At 40.5% G+C, this 13,299-nt stretch overlaps 1 protein-coding gene across 1 annotated transcript; it reads right to left on the minus strand.

Moving 5' to 3' along the window:
* Window positions 1–1,496: 1,496 nt before the first annotated feature.
* Window positions 1,497–7,659, minus strand: LOC128030951 (C-C chemokine receptor type 4-like). Its single transcript, XM_052619052.1, has 2 exons — window positions 7,515–7,659; window positions 1,497–6,612 (listed from the first exon to the last, which is right to left on the minus strand). Exons 1-2 carry the CDS (start codon window positions 7,535–7,537, stop codon window positions 5,580–5,582), a joined length of 1,056 nt encoding a protein of 351 aa, XP_052475012.1. The 5' UTR covers window positions 7,538–7,659; the 3' UTR covers window positions 1,497–5,579.
* Window positions 7,660–13,299: the final 5,640 nt, after the last annotated feature.

Raw genomic sequence — 13,299 nt, forward strand, 5'->3', positions numbered from 1 at the left:
TTGGACCACTTCTCTTCTCTGTCTACATGGCATCATTAGGTTCTGTCATTCAGAAACATGGCTTTTCATACCACTGCTATGCTGATGACACTCAACTCTACCTCTCATTCCATCCTGATGATCTGACGGTAGCTATTCATCTCAGCTTGTCTAACAGACATTTCTTCCTGGATGATGGACCATCACCTTCAACTCAACCTTGCCAAGACAGAACTGCTTGAGATTCCAGCAAATCCATTGTTTCATCACAATTTCAAGTTAGACACATCAACCATAACTCCTTCAAAAACAGCTAGAATCCTTAGAGTTATGAGTGATGATCAGCTGTCAAATCCTGTAGATTTGCTTTATTCAACATCAAGAAGATCAAGCCCTTTCTTTCGGAACATGCTGCACAACCCCTTGTTCAAGCTCTTGTTCTGTCCAGGCTGGACTATTGCAATGCCCTCTTGGCAGGTCTTCTGGCCAATTCTATCAAACCTTTACAATTAATTCAGAACACGGCAGCAAGATAAATTTTGAATGAGCCAAAAAGAATACACGTCACACCTCTGTTTATCAATTTGCACTGGCTTTGAATAGCTGCTCACATACAATTCAAGGCATTGATGTTTGCCTACAAAACTACCACTGGCTCTGCACCCATTTACCTAAATTTGTTACTTCAGACTTATGTGCCCTCTAGAAGCTTGCGTTCTGCAAGTGAACGTCGCTTGATTGTGCCATCCCAAAGAAGCACAAAGTCACTTTTACGGACTTTTAAACTAAATGTTCCCTCCTGGTGGAATGACCTCCCAAACTCAATCTGGGCAGCTGAGTCCTTAAGCATCTTCAAGAATCGGCTTAAAACACATCTCTTCCATGATTTTTATTTGACCCTCTAACTTTAACACTCACTATTCTAATTCTATTCTTTAAAAAAATCTAACTACATTTCTAATCTTTTTGTATTCTATTTTCTTTTCATTTATTATGCAATTGCATGTGTGTGTGTGTGTGTGTGTAAAGATCTCTAACACTAGCTTGCTCTATCTTTTTTTATTCTATCTGTTTTCTTTTTATTTATTATATTATTTAAAATCCCATGCTACTTGTACTGTGTTAACCTAACTGAGACTTGTTATAGCACTTATATATCATTGCTCTTTTTGTTGTTTTTGATTGCTTCCACTGTCCTCATCTGTAAGTCGCTTTGGATAAAAGCATCTGCTAAATGAATAAATGTATATATATATATATATATACACGTATATATGTTTTGGTGCTACTTGAAATAACACTGTCATGTCAGCAGTCTTCATGTACTGTTTTCGTCAGAGCCAAAGAACACAGGAAATCCGCCTGCAGAGCATTTCTCTTCAGAAACCTGTGGTTTTCTGCTGTTTAAAGGTACAGATAAAGGTTAGGGTTACTTCCCTGAAGCTTCAGTTATATTCACAGTTTTACAATAAGCTATTTCCAAAAACTTCCTGATGCTTTACAGATTAGGATGTGTGTTAGTATGTTTTTATTTTTCTTCATCATTCAGGTATTTGACAAAAATAAAAAATAAAAAGACTGTGTGTATATTATGCAGTACACTCAGAAAAACAAAAAAGTACCTTTAGTGGTATGTCATTGTTGTGGACTTGTGTTTCCTTGTTTTACTGTCTTACTTTAGTTCCAGTTTCCCATGTTTGTTCATGTTTCCTGTTCCTGTCCTCATTATGTTTATTTGGTTCCAGCTGTGTTGTCCCTCATGTTGGCATGTTCATTATTTCCAGGTGTTCCCATTATTAGTTTCCTTGTTTACTTAAGCCCTATGTTTCACTGAGTCTGTGTCCAGTGTTAAATGTCTTCCTTGAGTTCCTGTGTAATATACCTTTGCTTGTTGGATTAAAGTCTCAAAGTATTCTCCTGCATCTCCTTGTTCCTTCCCCAAGTGATTGTGACAGGGTACTGTACCTCATCCTGTCAGAGCACCCTCAAACGGGACAACTTTTTACCACCTTTACCCCTAGTGTTCATAATAATACCATAAGAATACACACATTACTACTGTAAGGAGCTAATATGCACCCTTTAGGGGTAAATAAGGTACAAAAGTTTCCCTTTGAGGATACTGCCCTAGTGACCCCTAAAGGTACAATCATTGTTGACAGTGTATATGAAAAATAGTGTGCAAATACAACCCATAAAAGTAATAAAATGTCTCTAAAAATCAAATCTAAAATTCCATTGTCCAAAAATTATGCCATATGTGCAATATCATTACAAATATTGTTATGCAATATGTCACTTAATTTGGATATTTTCTGCATGTACATGTGTAAAATGTTATAATTCAGTATTTTGTGAGGCTACAGAGAAAGTGTTGGTACTAGATTTTTTTTTCTATGATTTAAAACTAAAGTAAGCATTCGCATGCAGTGCATAATGTATCAGGGAGGGCTCCTGTGGTACGCAATAGCATTATAATATACAAACCCGATTTCAAAAAAGTTGGGATACTGTACAAATTGTGAATGAAAACAGAATGCAATGATGTGGATTTTTTTCTTTTTCTTTTTTTTTTTTTTTTTTAAAGAATACAACATAGATTACATATCAAATGTTTAAACTGACAAAATGTATAATTTTAAGGGAAAAATAAGTAGATTTTAAATTTCATGGCATCAACACGTGTGGCATCCCCTCTTCTTTTTATAACAGTCTGCATACATATGGGGACTGAAGACACAAGTGGCTCAAGTTTAGGAAAAGGAATGTTGTCCCATTCTTGTCTAATACAGGCTTAGGTCTTCTTTGTCATATCTTCCTCTTTATGATGCGCCAAATGTTTTCTATGGGTGAAAGATCTGGACTGCAGGCTGGCCATTTCAGTACCTGGATCCTTCTTCTACGCATCCATGATGTTGTAATTGATGCAGTATGTGGTCTGGCATTGTCATGTTGGAAAATGCAAGGTCTTCCATGAAAGAAATGACATCTAGATGGGAGCATATGTTAATAACAACTTGGGTTTTCTTTTCCTCTTTAGTCCGGATGACATTGCATACCAGTTTTCCAAAAAGAACTTCAAATTTTGATTCGTCTGACCATAGAACAGTTTTCCACTTAACCACAGTCCATTTTAAATGAGCTTTGGCTCAAAGAAAACATCTGGGCTTCTGGATCATGTTTAGATATGGTTTCTTTTTTGACCTATAGAGTTTTAGCCGGCAATGGCGAATGGCATGGTGGATTGTGTTCACCGACAATGTTTTCTGGAAATATTCCAGAGCCCATGTTGTGATTTCCATTACAGTGTCATCTAAGGGCCTGAAGATCGGGGCATTTAGTATGGTTTTCGGCCTTGAACCTTGCTCACAGAGATTGTTCCAGATTTTCTGAATCTTTGGATGATATTATGCACTGTAGATGATGATAACTTCAAACTCTCTGCAATTTTTCTCTGGGAAACTCCTTTCTGATATTGCTCCACTATTTCGCCGCAGCATTGGGGGAGTTGGTGATCCTCTGCCCATCTTGACTTCTGAGACACTGCCACCCTGAGAGGCTCTTTTTATACCCAATCATGTTGCCAATTGACCTAATAACTTGCAAATTGGTCCTCCAGATGTTCCTTATATGTACATTTAACTTTTCAGGCCTCTTATTGTTATGAATAAAGATTAGACCCAAAAGCGAAATGCAATAATTGTCTCTTTAATAGTGAGAGATAACAGTCCAAACGAAAATGCTTCTTCAAACTGATAACAGAGGAGCATGCAGGCTGGACAGAGTATAGAGCAAACATTAGAGTAGAATAGATAGCGATAGACCTGAGCCAGGTTGGATGACTTACGAGACTTGAATGGTTCGGGACAGGATTCGGACAAGACAGGAACGGATAGTCAGGAAACTGCCAACTGCAAGCATACCGAAATAAATAATCTGGCAACGAAACAGGAAAAGGAGAGGCTAGAAGTAGCAAGCATAATAAGGAGAAAGAGAGAGCAGGTGCGAGAGGGTAACTGCAACAACAGCTAGCAATTGGAGACAGCTTGGGGTGAGTGAATGAGCGTGTGCATGGAATGTTGGTCTGTGAGAGTAAGAGAATAACCAGAAGGGTGAAAAAAGGAGGATACCAGACTCATGACCGACTCATAACACTTATTGCTACCTTTCCCAGCTTTTTTGGAATGTGTAGGTCTCATGAAATCCAAAATGAGCCAATATTTGGCATGACATTTCAAAATGTCTCACTTTCAACATTTGATATGCTATCTATACTAAATTGTGAATAAAATATAAGTTTATGAGATTTGTAAATTATTCCATTCCTTTTTTACACACTATTTGTACAGTGTCCAAACTTTTTTGGAATCGGGTTTGTACAATAGTTTTATTTATTTGTTTATTTACATATTGATAAACATCTTGATATAAATATCAGTGCATTCAAAATAAGTAGTTTAGGCATAAAATTTAATAGACATTAAGAATATACAATATTCACAGACATCAGTCCAGTAAAGAATACATTCAAAGTAAAGTTCATCCATATATCAATACTGCACTTACACACACTCTTTTAGTCCATGTGATTGGACAATGTTTTTTGTTTGGTTTTGCCTTTGAAGTGTCTGTGGTTAAGGATGTTTATTTCTATTCCTGTGGTTAATAACAATTATATGGAACCAGTGATGTTTTTTTTAAGCAGGTCATGTGATGAGGCCTCAGAGATATTAAGAAACAGATATATTATCAATATTAGACCACTTAAAGCTGCAGTAGGTAACTTTTGTGAAAATATATTTTTTACATATTTGTTAAACCTGTCATTATGTCCTGACAGTAGAATATGAGACAGATAATTTGTGAAAAAAATCAAGCTCCTCTGGCTCCTCCCAGTGGTCCTATTGCCATTTGCAGAAAGTCATCCGCTCCCGGTAAGAAACAACCAATCAGAGCTGCGGTCCGAACACTTTGTGTTCAAAATGTAGAAAAATGTATATAATAAGCGAGTACACCATGAATCCATTTTCCCAAACCGTGTTTTTAGCTTTTCCTGAATCACTAGGTTGCACCTATAATAAGTGTTTATATTCAGACTATTTTAGATTGCTTCGGGGGTACCGCGGCGGAGTAACCCAGTACCTTTGTGATTCTTCATAGACATAAACAGAGAGAAGTAGTTCCGGCTACGATGTTCTTCCGCAAGACGCAAGCAGTTCTGTTTATTAACCGCTAGAGCGTCAAAAGTTACCTACCGCAGCTTTAATACTTCATTAAATTTAATGCATCGGTTAATTTTTACACCTGTGTTAAAGACACTAATTTAATAATAAACACTAGACTGCAGAAAGCATCTCTTGCCCCACCAACCTTAAGCAGGATTTTTTAAATATATATATATCTTTGTATGATTTAATATATACATATATGACGGTTCTTTTTTAACAATGACATTTGGTTTCACTAATTGAGGTAGTATAATTGATATGATATAACCACAAAATATGCATTACTGTATATGTTTCAATGTATGAACATTTTAAATGATAACCACAATATTTACAAAAATTAAGAATAATAAAAAATGCTGCGTGTCCCGTCTAAACTTGTGTACTTTTGGTAGATGTAAAAATAATTGCTGTGTTGGAAGTTTCATTCTCTGAAATTTTGTATTGTGTAGATGTCAATTGGTAGGTCTTCACACACACAAGATATCTTGAAAACATACTTGCTAGGCATTTCCTAAACTTTTCTCCAACAAAAGCATAAATGACCGGATTTACACAGCAGTGAGTTAGTGCGATTGTCTCTGTCAAGTCCATGGCCATGTTGATATGAAGATAAACCTTACAGCTAGTAAGAATGCCAAACTCCTGCAAGGTTTTCAGAAACACCACCACATTGTAGGGCACCCAGAAGACCACAAACACGATGACAATGCCTAAGATGAGCTTTATGGCCCGTTCCTTTTTTGAGTTTTTTGTGTTTTTCACAACCATTAGGACCCTGAAGTAGCAGTAGGTTAAAGTGGGCAAAGAGATGAACAGTCCTACTGTATTTTCACCAAAGTTACGGAAGAGCTTCCACCTTTGGGCTGACCCAGCAGGATAAACTCTCTGACAGCTGGTGATACTGTCCTCTGTGACCATTGATGCAAAGATGGCCTCTGGAAGGGCAGCACAGATTGAAACAATCCAAATAATGAGACTAACTATAATTCCGTAACGCAGCATCTTCGCTCCCAGCACTGCAACAGCATGTACGATGACCAAGTACCGATCCACGCTCATCAGGGTAACAAACAAGATTCCGCTGTAAAATCCCACTTGGTATGTACCTGCCATTGCTTTACACATTTCATTGGCTTTTAAGTAGTGGCCCTGAACATAGAGACCCCAGCAGGGCAGTGAGAGGACCATTAGTAGGTCTGACAGAGCCAGATTCAGCAGGCAGAGATTTGTCATATTTTTCACATGCATGATTTTCAAGAGGACCCATAAGATGGTGATGTTGCCAATAAGGCCAAGTCCAAAAACCATGTAGAAAATGGCAGCCTTGAGATCTGGATTCAGCTGTGAACCATTAGTCGAGCAGGCGTCTGCTTCGTAGTAATCAAATGTTGTTGTATTCATGCTGTAAAAAACAGCAAATGTTATATAAAAAGATAAAAGTAGTTTGAAAACATACTATTTATACTAAGTGTAGTTGTACTTAAACCCAATGAATAAAACTAGTAACATACTCTTATGTCTGTCTCTTATGGATTGTTATTACTCGTTTAACGCTATCATATAGTGATTTTTTTTCAAGCCACATTGATTTGCAAAAATGCTGTGAAAGTAGATGTCAGGAGGTCGCAATGTGTTCTTTAGCAAATCTCAAACATGTTTTTTTTTTTTTTTTTTTTTTTTTCGAATACTGGAAATTAAGAGTTTGAAAGAACATGCCAATTTACTTAAATACATACCAACATATATTAACCATAATAATTTGTAGAGGGTAACTATATTTAATTGCTTAATGGCTGTACAACAGACAAAGTTTCATAATAATGTTATAGTATTATAATCGTAGGCCTGATTAGTAATAATATAATAATAAAAAAGCTTTTAAAAATTTGAATACAGAATTTGACAGTGGAAATTATTTCAACTTCAAAACTACCACATGCAGGCCACATTGTTTTCAAATATGATTATGTACAAACAGAAGGACTTCGCAACACACTGATTAACCACAGGTTTTTCAAGCATTCCACCGCAATCCCACTATCATACATCATCATCTGTGATCACGTACTATTTTCATGAATTACAGACTTGGGCAATATAATCAAGATGTTCTACAATACTCAATAATCAAATAATGATAATAATAATAATATAAAAAATATTAAGCATTGAATTTAATATGTTGGGCTGTTCTTAAAGAACAAGGTTATGCTCATGAGTCAATCTCTAGCAATTACCAAAATGTGTTAATGATGGATCAAAACACAACATCATGAAAATTCAATAAATAAATATTCTGTTTACCTCTCTGTATATGTTTCATCCATGATGACAAATTGCTGTTACTCTTCTTGTTGAGATGTTGTTAAGATTTAATTAATGTGTTCATAGAAGTGAGTCTAGTAAATTTCACCCTCTTTCCGCACATTTGCCTTCAGCAAATTTCCTGTTAAATGAAGCCTGTGCATGTGTGAGTGTGCATTTCTGCTAAATTCATCTTAGACGAGAAGGTGAGATTCGAACACATTTCCTGTCACCACAATGAGGTAATGAGGTTTGGATGCACAAAAGAAATTCCCAGGAGGATATAAAACAATAATTCATGTTGTGAGTCATTTGAGGCTGTGTCAGCTACTGAATGAACTACAATAAATCCCCCCACCCACAGCAAATGTTTGAAAAGTACAGTATATATATATATGATGTTCAAAACCAATGCCACCCCACATACCCATGAATGATAGGTCTGTAATGCTGAAAAAAAGTTTGTGCTCTTTTCTCCTTCAACAGTGAGTCAGTTTTAAGGAATAAAAAAAAATAAAAATAATGCTTATTAATGCAACTAACGCTTATTCTTGGAAAAATAATGGAACCAATGTATCCAAAGAGGCTTACTTGGCACCAGTAGACAGCCTTTTTTTCTCCCATAAATAAAAACCTTGCTAATAGGGTTGTTTTACATGCACAGTGCCAAGAGAGGTATAGTCTATAAGTAGGCCTAATAGTTGAACTTAATCATTAAAATAATAATAAAAACAATTGAATGGTGGTATCCAAAACATCCAATTTAATTCAAGTATTATATTAGATACATTTTAAAACTTCAATGCACATGCATAATAAGCCTAGTATTAAGTAGATATTTGGAATACATCAATAACTGATTTCATATTCTAACACAGATAACATTGCCATCATACTGACTGTGTTAATAATTATGTGAAAAAAGTGAAAAAATATGAAATTAACAAGATGTGGACATAGGAGGTTTCCACCTGACAGCGGGGATATGCTTGCTGTTTCAATAGCAGAGTCCACGGACAATAAAGGTGATTGTCCTCTGATGAGTTGAAGAGCTTTGTGTATCAAGGAACTTATAAAACTTCCTCACATTTTCGTCTTCTCACTTACCATAAACCTCCAGAAAACAAAAAAGTCATTTTTAAAGTTGACCATAAAACAACCAGGACTCAGCAATTACATGGCAAGGCCATGCTCCAGCTTTTGCATGATACACTTCCTCCTTCTACCATGTTACATGATTTATACCCATACATGCTGCCCTCTAGTACCCCTAGTGGTGAGGAAGAGAACTTACCTATAACAGGCTTGTGACTGTTACATATTACCCCCCTCATTTGAAGATTGGACATTTCCAAAAAAAGGCTTTAAGTTCAGAACATGACAAGTATCAAAAATGTCAGTGTTATCCGGGAAAGAAATAATGTAATTTACCGGACCCAAACACTTACACACTTTGGCAGGACCTTTCCATTTTGGCAACAGTTTAGTCATGAAACCGTCATCAGCATTTGACAGAAGATGAGTATGAACATAGACGAGATCACCTTCTTTGAAAACAGCCTCTTTTCTTCCCAGGTTAAGGTAGTGCCTCTGCTTAGCCTGAGCTTGTTGCACATTCTCTTTAACAAGCTGGACGAAGCTCCCTTGTTGTTCCACTGTATCAAAAGTGGGGTTGCTAGGATTGGGTGGTTTTGTTAGAGGTCTTTCTAGTTGTCCTTTTAGTTTACATTCCAAAACAATTTCAGCTGGAGTAAATCCAGTACTCTCTTGCAAGGCGGTGTTAGTGGCAAATCTGAACTCTAAGAGCCACTTATCCCAGTTACGATGATTGTCTTTCACATATGAAGCAATCATGGTTTTAGGTTTCATGTTAATGCGTTCTGTTAAGTAGGTTTGAGGGTGATATGCTGTGGTCAATTTTTGTATGACACTCCATTGTTTGCACTGAGATTTGAGGTAAATTGTACCTAGTCAGATAGCCCCATCAAGTTTACACTCAACATGTGTCCAGGCTCTATGACAGGAGTAGACTGTAAGTAGCCAGACAACTTGGAGAGGGTTGGTTTATACTTTTGGCATGTTTGGTATTCCTTGCAGTTTTTCCATACATCCTTCCTCAAACTTGCCCAATAAGCAACTTTCATTAATCTCAATAGCATTTTAAGTCGACCCAAGTATCCATTTAATGGGTTGTCATGTGCATTTCTTAAAAACTCAGGTCGTAAACAAGCTGGTATAACTAGAAGTAACTTTGGTCCTCTTTGTCCATCTGGTGCACTGTGAAACAGGAATCCATCTTGAATAACATAATGAATTCTAGATGGATCTGAACTTGTCTGTGACTTAGCCTTCATGCACAACTCCTGTACTTCTGGATCATTCTGTTGTGCTGTAGCAAAAACAGTTTGTACCATGAAGGGTTTGTTGAAATTGGGAAGGATAAGAACAGGAGCTCTCGACAAGCCTAGTTTATTTTTTTCAAAGGACTGTTGACATGACTCCGTCCATGTCCACATAGGTTGTTTCTTCTTTAATGAATGAAGTAGTGCTGCTTTTTCAGACATATTTGGAATAAAACCATCCAGCCAATCCCAATAATCTTTGTAAGTCTTTGAGAGACCGGGGTACTGGGAAATCACAAATAACTTCAACTTGTCACGCTGTCAGTCTCTGTTTTCCTGGTTGTCCACTAGTGAGCTCACTTCTCCTAGGCACTTCACCATAGGCACTATAATTCCTCTAGTCTGGTCCTGTCTTCACAGTAATTGCACTCCAGTTAATCGCACAGGTGCAGAAAATCTATTGTCATTAGTCCCCTTATAAATACCTGTCTTTCCCTGTTGTTTGTATGGAGTCCTTACCCTTCGTGTACTAATGTTCTCATCTCCCGAGACTTCCTCTTACTATCTCGTCTTCCGAGTTCCCTGTCCGTTCCATCCGGTTCCCTCTTTTGTTTTGTTTGTCTACTTGGACTGTTTGTTTTGATTTACCTTTTTGTTTAATAAACATACCAGCAATTGGATCTTCCCCTCTCCTCGTGTTTTCCTAGTGGACGATCGTCACAGAAGGAATCCATCCAAACAGATCCAGCGGTATTTCTGCTACTATTTCCTCCTCCATCAAGCGGGAGAGAAATGGTTTTGAGGGCACTCGCCAAGTTGTGTTCCGTGGAACCAGGGGAGGTCTCTCCAGAGCAAGCAGTCGAGAGGAGGTCCGGCAGCGATCTCCACTGTGGGCTCCCATTGACCCGGGGTTCGGTTGGGAGCCGCCATTTCCCCATTATAACCAGATAGGGGAAAGGAGACGTAAATCGGCTGAGCCAGCGCCGCTGTGCAAGATGGCCGCCAGTCCTGTGCTGCTGCACAAAATGGCCACTAACCCAGCGCCGCTGTGCGGCATGGTCGCCAACCCTGCACCACGAGGCAAGATGGCCGCCAGCATAGCGCCAAAGCACAAAGTGGCCACCAGTCCAGCGCCACAGTGCAGGATGGCGGACAGCTCAGCGCCAACATTCAAGATGGCCGCCAGTCCAGCGCCACAGCACAAGATGGCTGCCAACCCAGCGTCAACGGGCAAGATGGACACCAGCACAGTGCCAAAGCACAAAGTGGCCACCAGTCCAGCAGCACCGTGCAGGATGGCCCCCAGCTCAGCGCCAAAGCACAAGATGGCCACCAGTCCAGTGCCACATCACAATATGGCTGCCAACCCAGCGCCAGGAGGCAAGGTGGATGCCAGCATAGCACCACAGCACAAGGTGGCCACCAGTCCAGCACACAGTGCAAAATGGCCGCCAGCTCAGCGCCTACGCCCAAGATGGCAGCAGTGACATTTTTGGATTACTTCTCCAGGTTGTCAAAAATCCTAGAGATTCCCAAGACCGTTCACGTCACGTCTGCGAATCCAGCACCACTGCACAAGATGGCCGCCAGCCTGGAACCACTGCAGAGGAAGGCAGTTACAGTGGGCTTTCCTGAGTTGAGTCAGATTCCTGTTGACCTTCCAGAGTCGAGTCAGGTGCCCGTTGACTTTCCAGAGTTGAGTCAGTTTCCGGTTGACCCTCCAGAGTCGAGTCAGGTGTTCAGGACCCTCCAGAGTCAGGGTTAGTCACCGTCGACCTTCCAGAGTCAGGGTTAGTTACCGTTGACCCTCCAGAGTCAGGGCTAGTTCCTGTTGACCTTCGAGAGTCGAGTCAAATTCCAGTTGACTGTCCAGAGGCAAATCAGGCTTCTGTTGACCATCCAGAGTCAAGTCAGGTGCCTGTGGACTTTCCAGAGTTGAGTCAGTTTCCGGTTGACCCTCCAGAGTCAAGTCAAGTGTTCATGGACCCTTCAGAGTTAGGGTTAGTCACCTTCGACCTTCCAGAGTCAGGGTTAGTTACCGTTGACCCTCCAGAGTCAGGGCTAGTTCCTGTTGACCTTCCAGAGTCGAGTCAAGTGTCCATTGACTTTCCAGAGTTGAGTCAGTTTCCGGTTGACCCTCCAGAGTCGAGTCAGGTGTTCATGGACCCTCCAGAGTCAGGGTTAGTCACCTTCGACCTTCCAGAGTCAGGGTTAGTTACCGTTGACCCTCCAGAGTCAGGGCTAGTTCCTGTTGACCTTCCAGAGTCGAGTCAAGTGTCCATTGACTTTCCAGAGTCAAGTCAGGCCCCTGTTGACCCTCCTGAGTCGAGTCACGTTCCAGCAGATTCCCCAGAATCAAGTCAGGTTCCAGTGAACTCTCCAGAGTCGAGTCAGGTTCCAGTGAACTCTCCAGAGTCGAGTCAGGTTCCTATTGAGCCTCCAGAATCCAGTCAGGTGTTCATGGACCCTACAGAGTCAGGGCCAGTCACTGATGACCCTCCAGAGTCATGGCCATTCACCGATGACCCTCCAGAGTCAGGGCTAGTCACCGATGACCCTCCAGAGTCAGGGCCAGTCACCGATGACCCTCCAGAGTCAGGGCTAGTCACCGATGACCTTCCAGAGTCAGGGCTAGTCACTGCTGACCCTCCAGAGTCAGGGCTAGTCACTGATGACCTTCCAGAGTCAGGACTAGGTACCATGGACTTTCCAGAGACAAGGCAAGTCACCGTTGACCTTTCAGAGTCGGTTCAAGTCACTGGTGATCTTCAAGGACAGAGTCAAGTCACTGGTAATCTTCAAGGACAGAGTCAAGTCACTGGTGATCTTCAAGGACAGATTCAAGTCACTAGTGATCTTCAAGGACAGAGTCAAGTCACCGGTGATCTTCAAGGACAGAGTCAAGTCACCGGTGATCTTCGAGGACTGAGTCAAGTCACCTGGGATCTTCAAGGACTGAGTCAAGTCACCTGGGATCTTCATGAACAAATACGGGTCACCAATGGTCTTCAAGAGCAGAGTCGGTCGGTTCTGCCTTGACCACATGGTTGTGGTGGTCCTTTGCTCTGCCCTGGTGGGCATCACGTGATGTCCTTCATGGACCTATGTTTTTGTGTTTTTGTTTTCTTTTGTCTTTCTGTCTGTTTTCTTCTTTGGACCTGGCCCTCCGTCCCTCCCCCTGATCCTCCGCCGGTCCACCACCCTCCTGGACTCCTTGTTTTGTGTTACACTTCTCTTGTCTCTGTCTTCCCATTTTACCTGGGTGTCTTGTCTCTGTCTCCCCATTTTACCTGGTTGTTTTGTCTCTGTTTTTCCGTTCTATCTGGTTCTCCTGTCTCTGTTTTCCAGTCTACCTGGTTCTCCGGTCTCTGTGTACTATGTTTTCTGGCCCTCCAGCCCCCCCCCCCCCCCCCCAGTCATCCGCCGCTCCACCTCCCTCCTAG

The sequence above is a fragment of the Carassius gibelio genome, chromosome A16, assembly GCF_023724105.1.
Source record: "Carassius gibelio isolate Cgi1373 ecotype wild population from Czech Republic chromosome A16, carGib1.2-hapl.c, whole genome shotgun sequence".
Taxonomy (NCBI): domain Eukaryota; kingdom Metazoa; phylum Chordata; class Actinopteri; order Cypriniformes; family Cyprinidae; genus Carassius; species Carassius gibelio.

Coding starts and splice junctions, on each gene's coding strand:
- LOC128030951 (XM_052619052.1), bottom strand. CDS start 7,537: ATGGATGAAACATATACAGAGAG. Junction 6,613..7,514: donor GATGAAACATATACAGAGAG/GTAAACAGAATA, acceptor TGTTTTTTACAG/CATGAATACAACAACATTTG.